The following is a 25,359-nucleotide window of genomic DNA, read 5'->3' as shown; positions in this document are numbered from 1 at the left end:
ATTGTGTATCGTGACTCATTTACAGCTGATATGAACTCGACCCAAAGGAGCGAAGGTATGAATAATGTATTCAAGAAAAGATTTCATAGAAAACTGGGTCTTTCTTAACTCCTTGAAGAATGTGAGAAGGTTCCTAGTAGTCTTTGTAATAATGAGTTGGATGAAAATTTTAATTAACATCGAAAGAGCCCAGTTACTCATATTCCTCTGTTGAAGACCGCAACTGAGTCATATACAGGGAGGATGTATAAAGAGTTTGAGGAAGAATTTAACAAATAATTTTCATGCTCTTGTAAGTTGTTGCAAACCGAAGGGTCAATTTTGACATATATGGCTACGCATATGCATTCTAATTATGGAGCTACTGTCATATTCAACAAAGCAGATAGTACCATTATATGTGCTTGCAGGAAGTACGAATCTATAGGTACGTATACATATAAATTTGAAATTGCAATAATACAACATTTAATACAAATTGATGAAATATGGCATCCATATCTGATAGGTATATAATGCAAGCATGCCTTCAAAGTCTTCAGTGTGAATGATGTTTTCATTTTGCCTTTGAAATGGATAAAATATGCAAAGAGAGAATTAAAAAGATCTGAGGAGGAAAGTTTAAAAACCCATGCCGCACGTATCTCACGGAAGGCAACATCTATTGCATTGAAGTGTTCAAAGTCAAAAGAACTTCTTGTTCTTTTGGAGAAAGCCATGGATAAGTTGGATTTGGATGTAGATAATTCTCTAAGCATGATGGAAGAACAATCCAATGAGGCTCTTCTTGTTTCAGCTAACTTCGCAACAGATACATTTGAAGGTATAATATCGTTTAGAGTTCTTGAGGTGGTAAAAGGTGCAAAGAATAAATGAGGGACCATCTCCCTTGAAAACAATACATGCAAGAAGAAGAAAAGTGCTAAAAAGAAAGGTATTTATTGTACCAATTCTAGCATTATTTTTTTTATTCTATGCTTGTATTATTAACTTTATGTGTTTGACTATAGGAGAAGAATCAAATAATGTAGTGGAAAATAGTTATGAAGGTGCTGGTCTAGAGAAATTTATTGTAAGGCTTTTGACTTTGACTGCATTCATTTTCATATTATTGGCTTACATGCTATTTTTATGAACATTTTCATATTCTATGATAGGACCTTAATGATGGTTGCATTGATGCTAACAGTACAATGCCACACTTGGCAACTGATGCCTATGGGAAAACTTGGACTGTGGCTGCTCCGTTGATCGAAGACAGATTTGCTAATGCCACAATGCCACACTTCAATATGCACGGGAATTCTTCTGTCATGAGCGTTCCATATATTAGAGGAGGATATACAAGTCTCTTACTTGGGGTTGATCAAGCTGCCATACTGCAGCTACCTGCTATGAAATTGAATTTTAATGAACCAATAAATAAAGAAAGTATGTAACCTTGTTGTGTTACAGCAGAAAATATGTGAACTTATCTATATTGTTATAGAACAACCAACCATTTGTGGGACCATATAATCTATATCATTTGCCATTTATTAATTTTTGTCATGAACCAATCATTTGCATTGTTGTTCTTTTGTCATGAAGGAATCAGCAGTTTCTGAAGAAAAAAATTCAGATTACCATATTGCACTCTATTCTGAATCTGTTATTTTTCTTTTTTATATACCACACAAGGGGATTACTGAACCAGATTCACACTTTAAGACAGTATATATTTTTTTCAACACATCCAAATAAGGCATGTGTGTTTATATTTTGCAACAAGTCAGAGATCATTTTTTTAACATAGCCATCACATTCCATAATTTGAAACATCCATATATATTTCATATCAAAAGAAAAGGTGATACATTGATCATGTCAAGTCATCTACATATCATTGCACAGATCCTACATGGACAATTGATCTTGTCAATAAAAAATCCATGTACATCTGTGATTACTACAAAGTACAAACTACATCATCAAATATTTATACATCATCAAATATTTATACTTCGGACTGCTCCAAGAACATGACTTCCAACTAGGTGGTGAGCTCGATCTCGTCGAGGACCTTGATGGCAGCTTTTCTCCTGTTTATACCCTCGAGCCCAGCTTTAATCACATCAAGGTTCTTACAAGGTGCAACACCCTTTTCATAGAAGTCTAGTCTCTCCTCAACTTGTTCACACAACTTCTATCCGAAAATGGATGTATTCAACTCTGAGATCCAAAGCAAAATAACAGCCAGGAATCTCAGAGTAGGGTATCAACATATGTAAAGTGTGCAAATAAATTCTGCAACTGACCTGAATAACAATCAATACGTGAAGCAATGGAACACTTGTTGGCTAGGTATCAAGCCATTCGGCCATTGTTCCTAGCTGATGCACGGCTAATGAATGATGAGTGGAATATAAGACCATACTTTGGTGTATTTCCACGAGTTTTCAGAGCTCTGCAATTGAATAGAGAACAACAAACAAAATGAGTTCAGAGGCATAAAGGGAAAAGTTTGAATATTTACAACAATAATCAGTGGTCAGGATCTAGTATCTTGAAATCAATCAAACAGCTCCTGAAGTACCTGAAAAGTGCCTTTTCAGCACTAAGTATTTGAAAAGTTGAGGCAGGGCACTTTTCACTCCGAACTGCCAATCAACAAGAGGAAATAAACTGACATATACTCTAATACCCATGTGCATTGTAAATGCATTGCCACCAGTCCACCACGATTCATCGGCGCAGTCCACCACGACTCACTGCATCGGCGCAGTCCACCACGACTCACTGCATCGGCGAAATCAATTAGATCTCCACAGTCCACTCTCTGTATCTCTTGTGCTCAAGAAAAAATTCAGTCACGAGAGGGCCATAACCTAAAGCATCAAAACGAGAACATAAAATTCAGAGTAAAAATAATATAAAATTTAGAGTAAAAATAATATCGATTAACCAGACATTGTACATTTTAAGTGAACCTGTAACCTCCTAAGGGGCTTGTTGATTAGCCATTGCTTCATTTTTCAGTAGTCCAGGACCCTGCAAAACCAGCATCTTTCATCTTGGTTCAAGAAGTGAACAGGTTATATCTACTTGATTGCAAAGGGAGCAAGCAGAAGTGGATTGATGCGAGACTTACGTATGAAGTAAAGAATCGAACTGATCCAGGCTGCTGTACACAAGATTGGAACTGTGATTGATAGGACCTTTCGTCGGTGCGCGGAGGCCAGAGATGCCTGCAGTAAGGAGATGGCGGAGTCAAACCGGATAGGAAAAAGGAGAAGCGAGAGAGACGAATGGAGAGGGTATGGGCACGAGTGGTGACCCCTCGCGAACGAAGGAGATGGTAGCGGATGGCAGCAGCGGATGATGGGCACGAGTGGTGGCCCCTCGCGGACGAGGGAAGTGGCGGCGGACGACAGAGGACGGCGGCGGCGGACGGTGGGCTCGACCACAAGTCAACGAGTGGATAAAAGGTGTGTTTTTGGAAGCCAAGCTGCAGCGGATGAGAAGATGGAGGCAAGCCGAGAGCGCCTGAAGCCGATCTGACAACGCAAATGCGTGCCTAGAGCCAAGCAATCGTGCACCTCATCGTGATCTGTTGGATGCGCCGGATCTTCACACGTCAGCCATCTGAAACATATCCGCACAGGAGCAAGTTTGGGGACCATTCCCACCCAATTTTTTTCCGCAAAGAATATGGTTGGGAGGCTCTCGCATCTCGTGGAAAAATGGCGTTCCTACACATCATTCATCCACTTCTACTTCTACGTACGTACGTTTGCCTTACTTGCGAAGAAGGCCAAAAGACTCGCCTGTGACACGTTGTTCGCGAGCTTCAGACGCCGTAGAGATGGAGATGGGAACGCGCGGCAGGAATTGAACAAGGTGCTCTGCTCTGTACAGAGAAGATCAGGGGCATAGCCAGGATTTTACCATAGGGGTCGAGACGTCGAGTAGAAAACGATCGCATAAGAAAATTTTTCAAGGATTCCAATATAGCATAAACAACAAAGACATTTTAGAAATTGCCTGCCAAACCATGTATTTGATTGTATACGTATAATGGGTTTGGCTGTGTACACAGTTGTAGAGGTCAGAGACAATTCCTTTTTCTAAGAAAGAAAACATAGGATCTCCTACATGTTGTTGTGAAATAGTGGTTAGGTTACCTAAGCCACATATATAGATTTAATTGTGATCATTGATTGAGCAAGGTAAAAAGGAAAACTCGGATACCAGAGTAGGTTTGGCGGTGACACAAAGTGAATTGTATTTGGGTTAATCTTGCTTTAAACTAGCGTATAAAACATGGAAAATTAGAAGAAGAAAAAAGCTAAATGTCAACTATATGCTTTCTCAGAATACCCAGAGACACATAGACTTGAATTAGTTGTTTTCTATTTCTCCACGACCAATGTCCAAAACAATTGAGAGGAATGGACATTAGATCTTATGATATATACATGAGTATTAGGTAGCTACTTGACAATCGAGATGGTCCTGATGCTTGCACCGGAGATTATGCTAGAACACGAATCGCATGGCCTCATGATGGGATGATTGTGAGGAGTCCTAGTGCTGTAATTAGCTACTTACTTTAGAAGCACATACAGCAGCATTAGGGCTCCCCCCGGGAGAAGATGTTCAGAAGACTACACATACTGATGGATATACATGTATCCTCAGCTCGAAACCGTCAACGTAGCTCGTGTCAGCATGCGCGACCACAGGATGACCACCATGCGTCATCATCCAGCTACCCTGTGCGTGCTAGATGTAAGAGGTTGACTTGTGTATATACCTGCCTACGCATGAACACTGCAGTAAAGTAAGACGACAGAGCTTGCTCTAGCTAATCAAGGTGTGCTCATGCCGTACACTGACCCACAACATGAGCTACGTGCTCAGTGTTGTGGGTAGGGATGGTAATAGATCATCGTCCTTATATCTTTTTCACAATCCAACAAAACTCTTTCGGTCTTTATTAAGCCTGCCCTTAAAATGTTAGGCTAAGTTATTAGGTCCTTTACCACCGCTAGTTGTGGGGGTATCTTAATTATATGGGGCATGGTCATGCATTGATGCAGAGATAGAGTTCAATTCTTTTGAAAAGGCAGATTCTACTCTTCTCCAACGGTGAAGAGCTGACTCCCGCGCTACCAACCCATCTCAAGAGTCGTTTTCCCCTATACCTCTAGAGAAGGCCTTGCTATCCCTTGGAGATGCTTTATATGGTTCGGCATTTGATACAAATGCTGACGGGTCAAGTGTAACTATAAAAAATAATTTAACAGTTGGCCATTTATATTCTTCTTAATTGCATGTCTTAGACATTGCAAACCCTGATGGCTCAAGTCAGGTTTCTAGTAGTGGCCTAGCGTCATTGTTGTATTGGTCACTGTGGTTTCTGCCGTCGCACGTCATCCGAACAATAATGCTATCCATGTTTGCGGATCCAACTATCCCTCCATTTTTATTTGTAAGGCGCGCACGCATATCAAAATTTAAACTTTACAATCTTTGACCAACAAATTAACTATCAGATTTTTATTTTAATAATGTAAAGTTTATATGGTTGGATTCGTAATTAAATATACTCCACAATGATCAAAGTATATAATATTAAACTTTCAGTGCTCGGATTCTAGCTCTAGAACCAGGATTCTACAACCAAAGGCCGTACAATTTGATCGAGTGGCTTTGTCCTCAATATTAAGTTGCATGCACCAACCAGTTCAACCCAAAAGTTTAAGCTGATAGGGAAAGGTGGGCAATTCACTTATACTCCAACACTCCCCCTCACGTGCAGGCTCCCTTAGGGAGCATGTGGAAATTGGAGTGAGCTGCAATTATTTTATTTAATCGCGCCTGTCAGAATTCGAACTCGAGACCTCTAGCCTGATACCATATTGAGTTGCATACACCAACCAGGTCAACCAAAAAGCTTAAACTGATAAGAAAAGGTGGACAATTCACTTATACTCTAACACTCAAGACATGAGCTCCTAATGAGGAGTCCCCAAACAAGCCCATTGGATAGTCAATTAAGAGGGAAGTTGTGATACTATAACTATACAGGTTATGTGCGGTGTCAAACACATCTAGTAACACTTTGACTAGTCCAGTGATGACCTCATGATCCTGAAAGTCCCCACCGTCCTTTTTGCACCACGACTAGCGATAGACTGTATGCATGTTGTATGGTATGCATATTTAGTCAAGTAAAGCAGTATGTACATCAGACAAAGGTTGGTAGGATCTTCAAAGAATGTGACAACCATCAACATCGGTCATCTCACACTTGCATATACAGTATCTCCTTTTTATTCCAAGATAAATTTGACAATTTACATTCACAAAAAGAAAAGGAAAAAACTAAAAGGTAGAATTTTCTTGAATGATACATAGGCATTATTGGTTCTTACATGTGCCAAAAGATCGAGTTTCTACTTTTTTTTCCATAACCACTCCCTTAATCCCTTTCTCCTTGTTGCCTCTACCTAACAACAATTTTTCTGGCTGTGTTCTGTTCAGTACAAAGGCATGAGCTTTATTTCAACACACTTCAGAGTTGAAAAAAAACGGAGAAGCTTCCTTCATTACTAGCAAATTTTGTATGGACACACTAGGCACTGCTCTTATGGGAGAACACCAAGAAACATAACCAGAAAGCCAGTGCCAATTAACAGAAAGAACCTTCCTGTTTAATTGCCTGTTCAGTGCAGTGAGAAGCTGCGAATTTAATTTATTATTAGAGGGGTTAGCTGACTAATAACTAGAGAAGAGGGCGCCGTTCCTCTGGAACTGGTAAGAATCGAAGGGGTCCTCGTAGGCCGGCGACGGTGGCAGCAAGAGGTCGTGCCACCGCGCGTCGTCCACCATGTCGTCCTCTAGCCCCGTCGTCTGGAACACGAACTCCGGCAAGCCCATGTCCATGAACGCGAACGGCGACTCCACGTCGCGGGTCAAGCAGGACGACGACCCCGAGGTGGAGTAGGACGTCGTCGGTGTCGAGACCGCGGCGGCGGCGGTGGGGGCGCAAGTCAACGCTGGTAATGGCGGCGGCGGCTGGTCGCCCAGTGGCACCATGATCTCGTCTGGGTGCATCATCGGCACCTCGTCTGTGCAGAAGCCGGGGGACTTGCGGAGGATCAGCTCGTCGTCGCCGTGCTCGCTGCTACTTCCCGTCGCCGCCTTCTCCTCTGGAGGATTCCTCTCCGGAGGCGGCGATGGCGGCTGAGCTTCCGACGAACCGCCGGCGGGCGGTGGACTCTGTTGGTGCTCCTGCGGCGGCGAGAGGGGCTTGTGGGTGAGGGGGTCGATCCCCATCTTCTTGAGCTTCTTCTTGATGTGGGTGTTCCAGTGGTTCTTGATCTCGTTGTCCGTTCGCCCAGGCAATTGCGACGCAATCTTTGACCACCTAAACATTTTTTTTGGTTTTTCAAAAACAAAGAAAGAACTCCTTTTTAGTTGCATCCTAGTTAACTCCATACAAATACTTATAGACAACAATTTGTATTTTCAATTTTTCAAATAATCCATCAACACAATCCCGTTAATTTTAGCACCTGTTGCCGAGCTGGGCATGCAGGTCGATGACGAGCTTCTCCTCGGCGTCGGAGAGGAGGCCCCTCTTCAGGTCCGGCCGCAGGTAGTTCGTCCACCGCAGCCGGCAGCTCTTGCCGCACCGGAGCAGCCCTGTTTCAATTCCCACGCAACAATTCTTTCCATCATCACAATCTTAATCTCACGAAACAATTTTTCATCACGAAAACAATTTTAAAGATGTTTCGACGGAATAATCTTCCGGTGATCACCGGGGAGTCACGGCACGCACCGGCGAGCTTGGGCACGGCGCGCCAGCAACACTGGCCGTTGCCGAGGATGAAGCTGACGAGCTTCTGGTCTTCCTCCGCCGTCCACGGCCCCTTCTTCAGCCCCACCTTGTCGCAGCACGGCTGCCTCCCCATTTGCGGCTACTCACCTCACAAATGATCAAGGTCAGGACAGGTACGGCAATGGCGGTCGAGATGGATAGCTAGGACGAGGATAGCCCTCTCTCTCTACGGATCAAGGTGCAGTGGCTCACCTCACCTGCCTTTATAAGGCTCCAGGCCAGGGGAGACTAGGAGAGAGGAGGACAAGGTTACCAACTTGCCATGCCAGCAGCAGCAGGTAACCACATGCAGTAGTCAGGCACGTCGCCGTCCTCGTCGTCGTCGTCTTGTTCCTCGCTCGCGTGCGCGTGACGTCGAGCCTGGCCTGAGAGCCTGGCCGGCGGGCCCCCCGGCGCCGAGCCGTCGGCAGCGTTCACTCTACGTGCCGCCCTGTGATGAGCTCGCTCGACCTGCTGCTGGGCGTCTGCTCATGGGTCCCTTTTGCTTGCGTTGCAATTGCAAGTGCTGCACTGCAAAGCCTCTGCCTTTTTTTTTTCTTCACCTTTTCGTGCCCGAGAAACAAAAATTATCCACAGTCAGTCGTGGATTTCTTATCTCTTTAATTTTCACCGGCCGGCTCTTTATTTTTCACGCGAAAAGTTTCACTGCCGACCGATCGATTTTATCTTGGCCAGGTTGGTTGCAGCGAAGTTCGTTCGGTCAGTTCTTTCTAGATCTTTCAGACGCCGCGTGCAGATGGAGATTTTCTTTCCGTCCTGAACATTGCAACTGCGATGAAATGGAGGCTCTGCGGCCGCCGTCTGCCGGCCGGACTTGGTGGGCGATGCTTTGGCAGTCAGCAGGCTGGAATGTTTGAACGACGCTGCACACGGAAGAGGTTGACATTTTTTTCAGTCTCATTGTCAGAATGTCAGTCAGTACAAGGAGCTTCGTCCCCGTGACATCACGGAATGGGGTGATCGCAAGCTTGCGGCTCTCCATCGGCGACCTTGACCTCCTCCCGTGTTCTTGCAAACGCGCTTCGCACTGGGAGGGGAAAAAAAAAAGAAATGGCAGCGAGGACGGTAAAAGAGGGTGTAAAAGTCGAGTGGTAAAAATGTGTTCTGGATCGGATTTAACTGATTCACCAACCGGGCAGTTACAGTCAAGGTTTCACTCCAAGAACAAGAACAGGTCGAATGAATGATCACCAACCGGGCAGATACAGTCAAGGTTTCACTAATTCTGTTCATTCATGGACCGACCTGTTCCAATTCATGCTAAATTTGGACTTCCAAGTCAAATTGGTGGTCCTTCTTGTTCTTATTCAGCAGCAATCAATAATGAGGAAATTATAGTAGCATATCCTCCTAGGTATGTACTCCTATCAGGTCAGAATAAACATTTTTCTTAGTCATCACTCTACCAGCATGATTAAGCACTCCTTTACAGATAACTAACAAAAGCACCCGGCTTGACCCAATCCATGCCGTCAGAACGCCGTGTTTTGGTGTCGTTGCGAGGCCGGATCCGCCACAGATAAGCTGAATTCCATGTAAAAATCATCGGTGATCATCGTGCTTTCGATCCACTGTCATCCATTAGCCCTCCATCATTCCTCAATCAGACATTCAGTTTGGCTGTCAAGCCCTTTTGACATGGGATGTGAAAGCATTTCATCATCCCAGGGTCCCCTGAATTAGGAGTAGCCAGGTGGCAGTGCCAGCCGTGCAGCAGGGTCAGCCTTCCCTTTCCTCCTCGCGCCACTTCCACACAAAGGAAGAAGATCAGGTCGCCAGCCACACATGACATGATGATGGATGAGAGGATGTTGGGGGTGGGGGTGGCCCAACCCAAAGATTGTGTTCTCCCAACAATCAATCTCTCACACAGCTGAAACCATACAAGAAGAAGCGAGCTCAGGACATGTGCGGCACTCGCCATCAGGAAAAGGGGCTCTCTTTTTGCTGCGTCTCCCGGCACGTCCAGTGGCGCCGGACGCGTGTGACCTGGGAGGCGATAGTGCTCATGTAAATGCCGTGGATTCGTGGTCAGTTCTTCAGTGCCCATCGTCGACGCTAACCGACACGGAAATGAAAAAAAAAACAGTTAGCTGATACTGCAAAAAGGAATGTGTGTGTGAGAGAGAAAGAAGGCCTTCACTTGAGTTCATGGCAAGGGGCAGATGGAACAGCCCAGCAGGCAGCAGCTGCCTTGCCTTAGAACTCACTAGTGAGTAGTAGTGACTAGTGAAGGGCGTACCAAGATGTGTCAGAGTTCTAAGGGACGAGTCCGGTGCTGCCACCTGTTCGATCTGCGACCAATCTTTTCCTTTTTTTTCTCAGAATAGTTTTAACAATTGGCATGGTAATTTAAGATCAAACCAAGGAGATCAGGGAATGGGAAACCTGTTACCCAGTTTCACACCCAGGAGTTCTCATGATCCGACCTTCTGCTTCAGATGTGGTCTGAACTTTGAGGACGAAAAAGCGCGCGGTATCTCCATCAGTAAAGTTATATTCCGGGGTCGATTTTCACCATGTTAAACCAAAGGATTCACTCCTGAAATTGACAGCTGTCTGCTAGAACCTATCAAGCAATGGAAAACAGAGAGCCTGGGAAGAAACTTTTTGCAATGGTTCTTGGTTTCTTTTCTCACTTCATGATGTCGCATGCTTTGCTCACTTGGAGGTTTGGAGGGAGATGATGTGTACCTGGCAGTACAAGAGCAGCTGATTGTACCGTGGGATCAGGAGGCATCTGGGATCAAACCACTCCAGTTTGTACTGTACAATCTTGCTATCTATCAGCATCAAGAAAAGTATAAGGCTAGTGTACAAGCAGATGGGATATGAATGCTTTCAAACTTTTATACAAACTACTAAATTTCTCAAATAACCGTGTTACACATTAAATTATCTGTTTTTGCTTACCATTCCATATCTCCGTCAAAATCCCAGGCAGATTTAGCAAAATAGTTATAGAACGCGGCGGCATTGCTCTTGTGAAAGTGCGAACTGGAGACATGATCAGAAATTCAGAACCAAACACTGTTTGTGAAAGTGTGAACTGTACACGATCAGAATCAGACACTGAAAGCATTTAGAGGGACAACTGTCTCTGCGGTAAAATTTATTGCCAGCGTACATATTCCAGTAAGTACACATGACTCTTAAACATTGGACACGAAGGGACCAAAATATTGTTAGTAAATAAAGTTGAGTATTGGTCTCCTTGGACAGCCATAACATTCACATTGAGCCCGTGGTACGGCAACCAAGAGCACTACTGTCATTCAGACAAGTTGCATGTACAAGACCATCAAGTCAGCACCCACTTTGTTTGACGAAAGCAATATATTATTGAGCTTCTGGTTCGCCAATTTAATCTCATAAGCTCCACAGGTGACGATTAGGTCAATAAGAAAGGCTGTCAAAGGATAGCCAGCCACATATCAAAATAACTGATTATTTGTTGCCAGAAGGCATAAATTCATTCTGACTTCTAATCACCATCTCCCAGACTTTCGAGTGAGGTATCGAACGCTGTGCATTCTTGACAGGTGAACTGGCCAGACGGCGATAAATTTTCTTTCAAATTTGAATGCCTCTCGCAGTAGGGACGATTGCATGTGGAGCATTTTGGGAGCTTGAGCCAGCAGTCCATACACAGGAAGTCAGAGCAGGCCAGTCCAGTCTCGCCGAGCTCCTCCAGGTCGATGCACCCACCACATGTTTCGCATCTAGCAACACAAAAGAAGCAGCCTCGGCAGTGGGTCCAGCCATCCTTCACTTCCCTGAAATATAATCAAATCGTCAGAATGGAGTTACACGGAACCATTTTTTTCAAAATGAAGAATTGGCTTAGGTCAAAGTCAATAGACCTGCAGAAATATAAGACTGTTCAAATATTAGCAGCAGTTATTCCAAGACAAGAGCAACAGACCAAAACCTAATCACCAAGTTGCTTTCATGTAGCCCATAGAAGTGGAATTCGGAACCATTACCCAAAAGTTATTCAGGCAACACACCCAAGTCAGCTATACCACAACTACAGGAAAGCAGACGCAAGCAAATATCTTTAAGTAAGACTAGTGACTGCCATAAATCAACGATGGAGCCATGCACAAAGAGAAACGGTATAACAATGCCAGTTCTCTACCAGTAGAGTCCTGGGGGAATTTCCAGTGAGGAGATTGAATGGGAACTCAAAGGATCCCAAGACTTGGAGGTACCTACCTACAGTCCTTCCTTGTACAATCAAACACCAGCCTGACATTTCTGCACAATGGGCACACATCTACATCAATAGGACGACTGTCGTCAGTGTTCAGCACTTCATGGACTCTATGGTTGTAGTAAAGTGCTTCGGCATCTTGTTGGCTGCTTCTGCATATGAGAGAGTTGATAACATCGAGATGATGGTTAGTCATCTTGCAGATTCCATGGAGTCGAACACGAGTGAGATTGCCTTTGCACTCACGAAGAAACTGAATAATTTTCACCAGACCATCAGCAGTTAATCCTGTACATCTGGGCACAAAGAGCTGCAAATAAAAGGGGAGAAAAAACTTAGAACTAGATGCACATAAAGGCCAGTGCAATTATTGCATAGCAGAAAGTAACATAATGAGCATGAGTTCTCAGTGAAGGTTATATTCCGTGGTGGTTGCAGAATTTTGTGATACACATGTAATCAAGATTCTAATCCATAGGTATCAAAACAGCAACCAGACAAATACATTTGTAATCTTCAGTATAAAAACAAATTTATACAGGTAGAATAAACATAAACATTGGACAGAATCTATCATGCAAATAAATAAACAAGATCGACAAACATATTTTGAGGTGACAACAGTGTTCAAAATAAGTGTCAGTGACTTATTAACAATAACTCATCTAACCGTTTCTCTTTTTTTTTGGGCTAGAACCCCCATGATCACCCCCCAACAATTCAAAGGGAGCACCACGCAATCTCTATTGCTTTCATGGTATCACGAGTCCGGGTTACTCCCGATTCATCTCCTTCCGCATCTTAGCACGCCGCTGGCGCTGCTCCAGCGCGCCCCTGCCCGGCGCTACGACCCTCGCACCGGCCCTCCGCCGTCGTTGCCTTCCCCATGGCCGGCTCCCTGCCGCCCCCCGAGTCCTCTGCCACCGCCAAGTACGATGCCGCAGCGGCCGAGGCCGCCAAGCGCGTGGCCGATGCCAGCGCCGCCAACGCTGCTCAACGCCGCGCCGCCCGCAAGGAGGCCCGCGCAGCCGCCCTCGCCCACACCATCACGGCTGAGGTCGAGGCTGCCGCCGCTGTGCAGGAACGCGACGCCGCCACCGCTCGCCTTCGCGAGGCCCTAGCGCGCGCCGCCCAGGAGCGCAAGGGTGCCCCACCTGACTCCGACGAGGAGGACGCCCGTGACGACCTCTCCGTTGTCTACGATCAGGCACCTGACGCCCAACAGGCCATGCTGCTCCACGAGGTTGTTGCCGTCCTCAACTTGCACGCCCAAGCTGTTGCCGTGCAGAACATCTGGAACCTCATCCCCATCATCCTCGATGTCGCCGCCGACAACTACTCACGGTGGCGTGAGCAATTTCTCCTCACCGTTGGCAAGTATTCGCTGCAGGATCATGTTCTTCGCGGCGTTCCCGCTCTGGCCTCTCCTAATTGGGGGCGCATGGACTGCGTCGTCCAATCTTGGCTCTACGGCACCATTGCCTACGACCTCGTCGACATCGTCATGGAGCGCGGCGAACGCGGCGCCACCGCTCGCGCCACCTGGCTCACCATTGAGACGCAGTTTCTCAGCAACTGGGAGACGTGGGCCCTCTACCTCGATGCCCAGTTCCGGAACTTCGTCCAGGGCTACTTGTCCATCACGGACTACTGCCGGCGCTTCAAGAGTATGGCGGACGCTCTCGGTGATCTCGGCGAGCCGATCTCCAACCGCACCCTTATCCTCAACATCATCCGCAGGCTCAACGAGAAGTTCGCCGCCATCGGCCGCGACATCCGGCACTCTCGTCCTCTTCGCTCCTTCCTGGAGGCTCGCGACGATCTGCTCCTCGAGGAGCTCACGATGGCGTGCTTCGACTCCGTCCACGGCACTCCTCACCGGCGTCAACACTAAATCCTCCTCCTCTCGCCCCTCTGCGCCTCCCCACCAGTCTGTTGGCTGTTCCAACTCCGGGGGTGGCAAAGGGGATGGCAAAGGGGGGTCCTCCGGCGGCAACTCCTCCAAGCAGAAGCGAGACAGGGGCCGGCGTGGCAGCTAGCTGCGTTAGGGCGGCGGCAGCAACAGCAAGGCCCCTGCCGGCCACACCTCTGGCGCCCAGGCTCCTGCCCCCAGCGCTGCCCAGGAGACAGGCGGCCCCTGGCCCTCCTTCTGGAACCCGTGAACCGGTACCATTCAGATGTACCCGGGCCCGCGGCAGCAGGCCACCGCTCCTCTCCATCCAGCCGTGCCTACACCGCCGGTCCAGCAGGCGCAACAGGCTCTCCTCGCCCAGCAGCAGGCGTTGTACGCTCAGCAGCAGCAGCAGGCGCCACAGGTGCCCCCGGGTTTCTACAACCCCATGACGAGTCTACCTTCCTCCTAGGATCAGCAGTCCCTTGCCTCGACGTTCAACACCATGACCCTCAACCAGCCGCAAGTGAACGACTAGTATCTTGATTCAGGTGCCACCTCCCACATGACTTCCGATGCTGGTACTCTTTCACATTCTTCTCACCCGCGGTATCCTTTTCTTTCATCTATTGTTGTTGGTGACGACTCCTTGCTTCCTGGCTACTCCAGGTTCCTTGTCTCTTAATAATGTTCTAGTTTCGCCTAAACTTATTAAGAACCTCATTTCTGTTCGCCAGTTTACTTCCGATAACAATTGTTCCATTGAATTTGATCCCGCTAGCTGCTCTGTGAAGGATCTGGCATCTCGGAGGCTGATCGTCAAGTGCAATAGCTCTGATCCACTCTACCCCCTGCGGTTCCTTGATGCCCACACCCTTGCTGCCGTCTCCACCTCATCCGTGTGGCATGGCCGTCTCGGTCATCCCAGTCATGAAGTTTTGTCCAAAGTCGCTTCGGCTATCCCTTTTTGTAATAAAGACATTAATACCATCTGTCATGCATGTCAGTTAGGGCGCCATACTAGCCTTCCTTTTTAGTCATCCGCTTCTCGAGCGTCTAGCAATTTTGATCTTATTCACTGTGATTTGTGGACATCTCTTATTCCCAGTGTTTCTGGATACAAATATTACTTGCTCATTCTTGATGACTGCTCTCACTATTTGTGGACGTTTCCTCTACGTCTCAAATCTGACACATTTGCGACTTTGGCTAACTTTTTCTCCTGTGCGTACTCAGTTTGGCGCAACTGTGAAGGCCGTTCAGTGCGACAACGGCCGCGAGTTTGACAACTCCAACTCACGCACATTCTTCCTTACACATGGGTCCACCTGCGCATGTCCTGCCCGTACACCTCACCCCAGAATGGCCAGGCCGAGCGCATGATTCGGAGTGTCAACAATGTTGTTCGCTCCCTTCTTTTTCAAGCCAGTATGTCACCTTCTTATCGGGTTGAGTCTTTGCACACTGCCACGCATCTAGTTAACATCTTGCCCACAAAAACGCTTAGCTCCTCCACACCGCACATGGCTCTGTTTGGCGCCCCACCTACCTATGATCATTTACGGGTCTTCGGTTGCACTTGCTATCCGAATCTATCTGCTACTGCGCCACACAAACTTGCTCCCCACTCCACCCTGTGCGTCTTCCTTGGCTATTCTGCTCATCATAAGGGATACCGCTGTCTTGATCTCTCGTCCAACCGAGTCATCGTCTCTCGACATGTGGTGTTTGACGAGACTTCCTTGCCCTTCTCTTAGCAGCAATCGCCTCCAGCTAATGCGGATTTTGATTTTTTTGTTGGAACCTCTTGATGTGGTGCCAGCGCCTATTGGCTCGGTACCTCCTCTGTTACCTGCAGGTTCTCCACCATTTGCACCTTCGGCGCCCCCTGCAGCCTCCAGCGGCGTTTCTGCTGCACCCGTCGCCTCTGCACAGCCACGTGCGGCTGTTTCCCCCGGCGTTCGCACACTGCCACGTGCGGCCGTGCCAGGCAACCCCGCACGGCCACGTGCAGCTAGTGCGGACTCCCCTTTGCAGCTGGCTGCTGCGGACTCCCCTTTGCAGCCGGCTGCTACCTCGCCGGTGCCGTTCCAGGAGTCTCCTGGGGCTGCCCCGTCGCCCCCTCCTGCGGTTCCTGCTGCTGGCACTACCCCTACCTCGCCGGGCAGCCGCCCCAGCGCTGGGCAGCCGCTCTTGGGTACTCTCGACGACCCCGGCTGCCTCCACAACCCCCTGCTCCTGCCGTTATACCTCGCGGTGCTGTTCCCGTGCGTCCCGTCACCAACCAGCACTCCATGACGACACGCGGGAAGCTGGGATTTCGTTTCCCGGTGCTATTTCACTCCTCCCCACTGTCCCAGTGCCCCGCACCTACCGGAGCGCCCTTGCTGATCCAAATTGGCACCGGGCTATGCAGGAGGAATTTGATGCGCTCTTGGCCAACAATACGTGGGATCTCATACCACGTCCTGCTCGGGCTAATGTTGTTATTGGCAAATGGGTCTTCAAGCACAAGTTCAATGCCGACGGTTCTCTGGAGCGCTACAAAGCGCGATGGGTGCTTCGAGGGTTCACTCAGCACCCCGGGATTGATTTTTCTAAGACTTTTCAGTCCTGTTGTAAAGCCAACCACCGTCCGCACAGTGTTGTCCTTGGCCCTCTTGCCACTGGCCGATTCATCGGTTGGATGTGAAGAATGCCTTTATTCATGGGACACTTTCAGAGACCGTTTACTGTGCTCAGCCTGCTGGTTTTGAGGATTCCGCCCGCCCTGACCACGTTTGTCGGCTGAATCGCTCTCTATATGGACTTAAGCAGGCTCCTCGTGCTTGGTACAATCGATTTGCCTCTCACCTGCTGCAGCTCGGTTTTGTGGAAGCCAAGACCGACACTTCTTTGTTCGTGTATCACCGCGGCGACGACATGGTTTATCTTCTCCTTTATGTGGATGATATAGTTCTCACGGTGTCTTCGACACCTCTTCTTCGTCGCACTATTGATGCCTTACAGCGGGAATTTTCTATGAAGGACCTTGGTGAACTCCATCATTTTCTGGGTATGCATGTGCAGCAGTCTGGTGATGGTCTTTTTTGTCCCAGCACCAGTTTATGCTGGAGATTCTGGAGCGTGCTGATATGACTGATTGCAAACCTTGTTCCACTCCGGTTGATACAAATCCCAAGCTGTCTGCTGCTGAAGGTGCTACCCTTGTCAATGGGACTGATTTTCGGAGCCTCGCTGGTGCTCTCCAGTATCTCACCTTCACTCGCCCAGATATTGCCTATGTTGTTCAGCAGGTCTGTCTCCACATGCATGATCCTCGTGAGCCGCATCTTGCTGCTTTGAAGCGCATTCTGCAGTATATTCGTGGCACTCTTCACTTGGGTTTGCTTCTACGACCCTCTACTCAGTCGGATTTGCTGGTCTACTCCGACTCTGATTGGGCTGGCTGCCGAGACACCCGAAAGTCTACTTCAAGGTATGCAGTCTTCTTGGGCGATAACTTGGTGTCCTGGTCATCCAAGCGTCAGAATGCAGTCTCTCGCTCGAGTGCCGAGGCCGAGTATCAGGCGGTTGCCAATGCCGTTGCCGAGGTCTCTTGGTTGCGCCAACTCCTTGTTGAGCTACATGTTTCTCTGCGTCGCACCGCCCTTGTTTACTGTGATAACATCAACACTGTCTACATGTCTTCGAATCCCGTTCAGCATTAGCGCACCAAACACGTGGAGATTGATCTACACTTTGTTCGTGAGCACGTTGCTACCGGTGATGTCCACGTTCTTCATATTCCGGCGAGCTCTCAATACGCCAACATCTTCACCAAAGGCCTGCCTTCTTCGGTGTTCACAGAGTTTAGGTCCAGTCTGAGCGTTCAGGCTGCCGATGATCAGACTACGAGGGCATGTTAGATATGCATGTGTTGTGTGCGTGTATGGACCTCCTGTGGTTGTGCGCCAGGCCCAGGCCGGCTCCCTGCCATGCCTAGATAGATTAGGATAGGCAGGTTATCCCTTGATTAGTTATGATTCTATAAACCTCTCCCAAGGGCTGCCTATATATTTGTACACCTTGTATACCCTAATCAATCTACTATTCCACACAATCTCTATTGCTTTCATTAACAAGTCTTCAATAGCCCCTTTCAAGGTTTGAGTTTGACAATAATCAGAGTCTCAGACTTTCAGTATGAAGCTGTCCTCGATGATTACCTGTTATTGGTTTCCAGCTAGTACAGTACCATGTACATTATGGATTCATACATCCAGGGCATCTATCCACATTGTCACCAGCAAGGAAGCAGAGGACAACAATAAAGGTATCTCAAGCTGAAGGCACTATAGGTTACGGTTTGCAAAAAAATGTGCCATTTGAAGTGTTCCAGCTTTTTTCCCCTTTCTTATTTGAGAAGGCATGTTACAGGTTTTCATGGCCAACATATTGAGTAGGGATTGACAAGGCAAATCTTTCAAACGATCCAATCTATGCAGTTTTACAGTAACAACAATACAGATTGATGGTTCGGGAATAGCACCTTAGCTAGCCAAGCATAAAAAGAAAAGGAGGAAAGAATTATAAGAGGATACTAATCCAAGAGAAAATGGGAGAACAAAGTCCACGATTTTTGCAACTTTCACTGTTTTCAAAATTGACAAGAACATTGAATAAATTACTGCAGACTGGCCTCTCTGGATGAGGACAATGGCAAGTGTGATATTGCCATGTGCTTGGGGAGGCTGGGCGCCAGCAGGCCCAACCAGCCCAACACGTAGCCCAGCCGGCCCAACACATCAGCCCACTTGGCTGCTACAGCAACCCGTTTAGGTTAGGGTTTAAGAAGAGTCTAGACAATAGGATTGCTTGTACTTCAAATCAAGTTAGGTTTGCTTGTAAGTTAAGTCGGCTCCTCCCCCATAAATATGAGGGGAGGGGCAACGGAATCAATCAAGTAGGAAAAGGAGCTTAGTCCATCTCCTACCTTTTGCTACGGTCTTCTAAAACAGCTCTCCAACCCTAGCCGCCGCCTCCCTCTCGCTCTGCGCCTCCTCCATGGCCACCAGCCACCCTCTCCTCCCCCAATAATCCAGATCCATGGCACATATGCAGTTCACAAGTCAGGGGCATATACAATGAGACCTTATAGCATCAACTATATAGCGTGTCATGAGATAGTAAACCCATGAACAGTAAACGCAGTCTGTTCATGTCATGAACAGTACCCACTGTTTCTGTTCACAAGGAGGACAGCGCCTGTTCAGTCGCCTACCAGATGGAAACCGTTACGGCAACATCTACAGTACATCAACATCAGCGTCAACATCTCCTCCAATGACGACTACACCAACAGCCGTGAACGCCTCTACTATGACTTGCAGCGTCACCACCTCTAAGGCGGCACCTTCTTCAACCTCTCCTATGACACCGACCAACAATGTGCCGACCAATAACATCACGATACCAACTATCTTTGTTGTCAAAGCTGCACCAACCATAGGCTGCGCTCGAGATGAGCCACGACCTCCACGACATCAACAACTCTACCAATACAATCCACTACGTCGCCGTCATAGTCATCTTCCTGCTACTCAGGTGATGATGCTCTTTCTCAGGGAGGAGACAAAACCAGCACACTAACTACCTTGCAACTTCTCACCATGGGATACCTCGGGCGACAACCGTGGCCACCACCCATCCAGGAGGACCTTCATACGTCTACAGGAATAAAGGGCGGCTATATCGACTCCAACCACGACACGAGGAGAACGTTGGCTCTACAAGGAGCAGACGATGAGCTACAGCATGAGAACGCGCTATGTGAAAAAGTAGGGGTAGATGTCATGTGCTTGGGGAGCCCGGTCGCCAGCAGGTCCAACTAGCCCAACACGTAGCCCAGCCGGCCCAACACGTCAGCCCGCTTGGCCTGCTACAGTAATCCACGACTACTGTACGTTTAGGTTAGGGTTTAGGAAGAGTCTAGAAAATAGGATTGCTTGGTCGAGTTAGGTTTGCTTGTAAGTTTAAGTCGGCTGCAAGATAGAGAGAATGTTTAAACTCTGAGAAGGTACATCTGAAGATCAAGCAAAACTTTTAGAATAAGATCCAATCTGCCTCATAATTGAAACAGAGGAAATGGAGAGAAAAAACTTACATGAGTTAAGTGGTCAAGAGACAGTGCAGGGAAACAAATTCTTAGTAATCCTGCTGATGCATTGCGAAAACCTTCTACTTCTTGCAGAAATGGAGATTAGAATCTTACTTAGCAGGTGATCAAGCCAAGTTCTGGATGCTTATGGGGTGGGTTTTGATTCTAGTTCTAGTTCTTCCATCATGCTTCACTAGAATGAGGGATCCTAGTCATGTATTAGATATATGCAACACACTCAAACTGCATCCTCCAATGCCAAAATCAACAAAAAATGTGCCAGCCAAGAAAATGATAGGCACAATGATTTAAACTAATAGATACCCTGTATAAAATCCTTTATCTGGAAGCCTTAGATATAGAATGCTGGAGAAAAATAAAAAATGGCATCCATGTGAACAATTGACAAAAGAAATAGAGCACACAAAGATTATTCCAGCTCAAATACATATATGCGCCAAATATTTCGGTTAACAAAGAACAGAACAAAACAAATGGAGTCACTATTCTTGATCACATGCAAATGCAATGCAACTGTGATTAAGTATGCTCCTAATACATGTGCTCTATAAAAACTAGATTATGATCTGTCATTATGAATTTATGATCAAGAATTCCTTCCCAAGATATAGATCATTCTTTTTCAGAGTCCTCCAAAAGATACTCCATAGAAATGATGTCACATTGGTGGAGAACACAAATATGAGATCTATTCATCTGGCATTTTCTGTAGCAAAAGATTTTATTGCATAACAACCACTATGACCGTAAACGTTCCCAAGGAATAAAGAAGACAGCAGCATTTGGCGTTAACAGTTATTCAAGATATTTAACTCTGTTGGTGAAATTGCAGTTTGCAGAGTATAAATGTTCACCTACTGGTCCGATGCTCCTACTCTAATACAACGAAACCCTCAGATAGTGGTTTGTTCCGGATTAGGGAAAATCCAGTGTCAAGAATGGGAATCTTAATATCCTCTGTTTATTCATTTGTCATCCTCTGCAAGAGAAGTACTGAAACTTTGTCTTTCTATTTCCATGGTGACAACTGATCGATTCTAACAAATGCAACTAATGATTTTAACATATACACATCAATTCATGATATGCTATACACCTACATATTGAAGTTTCTGGAAACATAGATCAGCATTGCTGCGTCACTCTTCAGTTGTGCCAGATAGTATGCTTCTTGGTCCATTCAATGCCTGTACGGCATGACCAGATTCAAAAGCTGTCTCATGAGAACTAAGCAGTAGCTCGGTTCATAGAGCCTGGTTGAGCTGCCCATGCCGTGTGAGTACATCCCTAAAGGCTTTGGTATTGCCCTTTCTTAAGACAAAACTAGAGGGATGTCTTCTCCCTGTGATCGATTTAAGCTAGCACATCTGGAACGCAACTAGGATACATTGACAAGATTGCCAATAAGTTACCTGGGTGGAAAGCTGCTATGATGCACCCGGCTAGGAGGGCTATCCTTGAGCATGCGGTGCTCACGGCCATACCCATTTGTCAGCTCATTGCCTTGGAATTCCTTAAATGGGTGATCAAGGCAATCGACAAAATTCAGAGAGCTTTTATTTGGAAAGGTCACTAGGAGGTAAATGGAGGCCATTGTCTTGTTGATTGGGGCTGGGTCAAAAGACCAATTGATCTTTGGAGGACTGGGAATTCTTGATTAGGAGGTATTAGCATGGGCACTGGGAATGAGGTGCATCCTAATTCAGTGGCAATGTTCACCATCTCAGTTATATCTATTGTAGGGGACAGCAGTAGAACACTTTTTTGGAGTGACAAATGGTGGCATAGAAAGTCTGACAGACCTTGCACCATCCCTATGCAAGCATGTGCTAAAAAGAATTGTAAAGCAAAGAACGGTTCAGGAAGCTTTGACAGATAACACCTGAGTTTGTGATATCACAGGAGATCTGTCAGCAAAAGCAATTTTGGAATACCTAGAATTATGGGGATATTATCTGAGGCTGATCTCTCTCCTGGAGTGGAGGATCAGCACTTGTGGGCACCACCTCATTTGGGGGAATTCACAACTAGATGAATTATCAACATTTCTTTGTGTGATATGTTGATTTTGCACCATGGAAGGAAATTTGGAAAACATGGGCTCCACATCTGCAGATTTTTTGTTTGTCTGGCCTCCCTGAAAATGCAGAACATTTGGCCTGTAGAAGTGTCGATCACCCACAGTGTTTTTAAGGCGTCGCCTAGGCTTCACCTAGGCAACAAGGCGGTGGTGGCTCGCCTTGCCTAAAGGTGTCGCCTTAGCCTGCCTAGGCGTCGCCTAGGCGATAAGGCGGTGGTGGCTCACCTCGCCTCGCCTTAACGCTTTAAAAACCATGATCACCCGGAATGATGTCCACTGTCATCAGGAGGAGGAAAATGGCTGGCATTTGCTCATGTCTAGTGTGTTTTCAAAAGAAGTTTGGTTTTCGGCTCTGTAAATAGTTGATCTGCAATAGCTAGCAGCAGGGCCAGATGATCTCATCTTCAGTTGCAGCGCCAAGCAATGATGCAAGTTCACAAGCAGCACCGCAAGGGCTTCAACTCCTTAGTTATATTGGTGGTTTGGTTGATTTGGAAACAAAGGAATACATGTCTGTTTGAGGGGCCTCACCAAACTTCAATGTCATCATGCAGGACATTAGGGATGAGGCTAGAATATGGTGTATGGCAGGAGCCAAATGTCTTAGGAGCATTTGGCCATAGATGATGTGCTTAGATCGCTGCTTGTGTGTTGTATCTTTTTATTCTTTGCGATTTTGTATTAAACCCTACACTAATGGGCTTGTACGAGTCTTCTTAGACTCAGCTCTCCTGCTCATTCAGGAAAAAAAATGTTGATCTCATGAACTCACTGAACACAGTCAAGGCACCAAGAAACCAACATCCTTTTACCTGTAATTGATTGAGTATTGTACTTCACAAACTTAAGTATATTTCAAGGTTGAATTAGTTAATCTCCCCTCTAGCACAGGAAATTTTTTGGCTAAGACAATGTGAAAATTATATATTTGCACCATGAAGGTTCTTATGATTTTTGAGACATTGGATTCATCGAAAGAAGAGCCCATGTCTACTTCTCTAGTTGTTCTTTAGCAATAAAATGTCAATTCCTACAGCAATAGCTAGACTTGTACAGTTAGATACTTCTTTCCATGTTTGCTGTCCCGTGTGAGCATAGCTCAGCATAGCTAAACCTAACCATTCTGCAAATTTAGGCCCTCCCTTTCTCATTTATCTTCATATATGTATGAATGTATCTATTATTACACAGGTAAAATATTAATTTCTATCTTAATTGACATTCTGACATTGGAGTAAATAAATCAGTTCAGTCTGCGTTCCTTCATGAGCTCATGGCCTCAAGTACACAATTTTTCTTCACAATTACATATTGATGTCCATCATCCTTGTATTACACCAGGGAGTTAGGGGCCACTTCATTTGGTTCAGATGTGCCTAATCCATTTTTTTTTAGATTCTTCGAATTACTACACTTGCTGCAGTTATTTTCTTCTATTTGTGTATCAAGACATGTTTTTATTTCTACATTCTTTTCTTGTGATTAGCAATGTTGATGAGGTCCATGTTAACAACAATAGCATCATGGAGGCTAACTAGCATCAACAACAACATTTTTTTTCATGGCATGTAGGGTCTTATTATAAACTTTAGAATAGGGTCTCCAAAATGTCAGATACATCTAATAAATGTGATAAAGGCATACCATATTAATCAAGAACTATCCATATTAGAAAACACCTAAAGTTGAGCAGTAAAACTTGCCCTCTTTGAATTATAACAACATGAGCCGATCTAGTCAAGTGTAATTAGTCACCTTATGGAGAGTTTGTTTTAAAGAGCACATTGTCCCTGCATCGATCTGTTCCTCTTTTATCTATCCATTCATCTTATTTGTTTATAAAAAATGAATAAATTCATCAGTACCATGCATGCCATTCCTCATCATCTCCATCCACAGTGCTATCAGATGAATTAAATGGGAAAACGAGGAATCGGATCCTCCAAATCGTGGAATGACAGATGAATTAACGACACACTGCTAATATTAACCCATTCCAGTTCCACGAACCAGAAAGTACTCCTAGACTACCATCCTGCAGACTGCGGAGGCATAATAGCAAACACTAACCGCGCACCACATGCGCGCGATTCCACGAACAATCCAACCCGAACACTAACCGCCAGTTCCATGCACAGGGGGAGCATCGCCGTACCTCGGTGACGCCGGGGTTGCGCTGGACGACGCGGAGCAGGCCGTCGTCGGAGACGCGGGGGCACCCGAGGAGGTGGAGCGAGCGGAGCCTCCCGCCCGCCCTGTCCGTCAGCGCGAGGAGCGCCTCGTCCGTGACCCGCTGGCTGAGCGGCGGCTCCACGGCGAGGCGCCGCCACAGGAGCGGGTCCCCCGCGACGGCGTCGCGGAGGCCGCGGCACGCGCGCGCGCAGGCAAGCAGCTCGCGCAGCCGCATGTGGCCCAGCGCCAGGAGCAGGGCGGCGTGCGGCTCGCCCGCGGAGGAGGCGGAGGCGCCAGCGCCGGCGGCGGCCGCGGGCGGTGGCGGCGGCGCGGAGGCCGTGGCGGTTGTCGGCAGCATTCGAGTGGTCGGGGCGGTTGCCTTGGGGAGGGAGGAGGAATTGACAGCAGCAGCCAGCAGGAACCGAGACGCTTTTGCTCTGGATTTTTTGTACGGCGCCGTCTGCCAGTGCCTGGTTTCTCAAGTTCGCAATTCCGAAATTCCGGGTGTTTAACTTTTGTCACCATTTCATCCTCCTAGACTAGCTCTCCGAAATTCCGAATTGATAGGCTCATGTATTGTAAAATCTGACGATTTCATGGGCATCTCTTGTGAAAATGACATGAAAATAAAAACAGTAAAATTTCGTTTTAAATCTTAAGCAAGTGTGTAGACGCATATATGTTCTATGCTTCTATAAGCACGCAAAACCTCAAATCTAGATCCACTGACATTAAAAAGATCCAAAAAAAAAGTCAAGTTTTGGCTGCGTTCAAATTTATCTTCTTTCATCTCTTTTTAAAATGGTCGAATTTGAATTTGAGGTTTTGTATGTATGTAGAGCATTGATACATCTACACCTGTACAACGTTTAGAATTTTTTTAAAAAAAGTTTCAATATGCTTTAAATGATTTTAACCATTTTCAATATTTGTGCCATTTTCACTAGGA

General features: G+C 46.5%; 2 protein-coding genes across 2 annotated transcripts; both read right to left on the bottom strand.

The window, feature by feature from the left end:
* Positions 1-6,300: 6,300 nt before the first annotated feature.
* Positions 6,301-8,073, bottom strand: LOC101754637 (myb-related protein 315). The gene is made up of 3 exons (XM_004973425.2): positions 7,832-8,073; positions 7,563-7,692; positions 6,301-7,414 (listed from the first exon to the last, which is right to left on the bottom strand). The coding sequence occupies exons 1-3, from the start codon at positions 7,962-7,964 to the stop codon at positions 6,763-6,765; spliced, it is 915 nt and encodes a 304-aa protein (XP_004973482.1). The 5' UTR covers positions 7,965-8,073; the 3' UTR covers positions 6,301-6,762.
* A 2,895-nt stretch (positions 8,074-10,968) lies between these two features.
* Positions 10,969-24,829, bottom strand: LOC101754249 (F-box protein SKIP28). The gene is made up of 3 exons (XM_004973424.2): positions 24,394-24,829; positions 12,110-12,417; positions 10,969-11,667 (listed from the first exon to the last, which is right to left on the bottom strand). Exons 1-3 carry the CDS (start codon positions 24,766-24,768, stop codon positions 11,376-11,378), a joined length of 975 nt encoding a protein of 324 aa, XP_004973481.1. The 5' UTR covers positions 24,769-24,829; the 3' UTR covers positions 10,969-11,375.
* Positions 24,830-25,359: the final 530 nt, after the last annotated feature.

This window comes from Setaria italica, chromosome VI (genome assembly GCF_000263155.2).
Source record: "Setaria italica strain Yugu1 chromosome VI, Setaria_italica_v2.0, whole genome shotgun sequence".
NCBI lineage: Eukaryota > Viridiplantae > Streptophyta > Magnoliopsida > Poales > Poaceae > Setaria > Setaria italica.
The sequence above is the reverse complement of the archived record's forward strand: the minus strand, read 5'-3'. Positions and strand labels throughout refer to the sequence as shown.

Coding starts and splice junctions, on each gene's coding strand:
- LOC101754637 (XM_004973425.2), bottom strand. CDS start 7,964: ATGGGGAGGCAGCCGTGCTGCGACAAGGTGGGGCTGAAGAAGGGGCCG. Junction 7,693..7,831: donor CGCCGTGCCCAAGCTCGCCG/GTGCGTGCCGTG, acceptor GAATTGAAACAG/GGCTGCTCCGGTGCGGCAAG. Junction 7,415..7,562: donor CATGCCCAGCTCGGCAACAG/GTGCTAAAATTA, acceptor AAAAATGTTTAG/GTGGTCAAAGATTGCGTCGC.
- LOC101754249 (XM_004973424.2), bottom strand. CDS start 24,768: ATGCTGCCGACAACCGCCACGGCCTCCGCGCCGCCGCCACCGCCCGCG. Junction 12,418..24,393: donor GCAACCCCGGCGTCACCGAG/GTACGGCGATGC, acceptor TTTTATTTGCAG/CTCTTTGTGCCCAGATGTAC. Junction 11,668..12,109: donor TGTACAAGGAAGGACTGTAG/GTAGGTACCTCC, acceptor ATTATATTTCAG/GGAAGTGAAGGATGGCTGGA.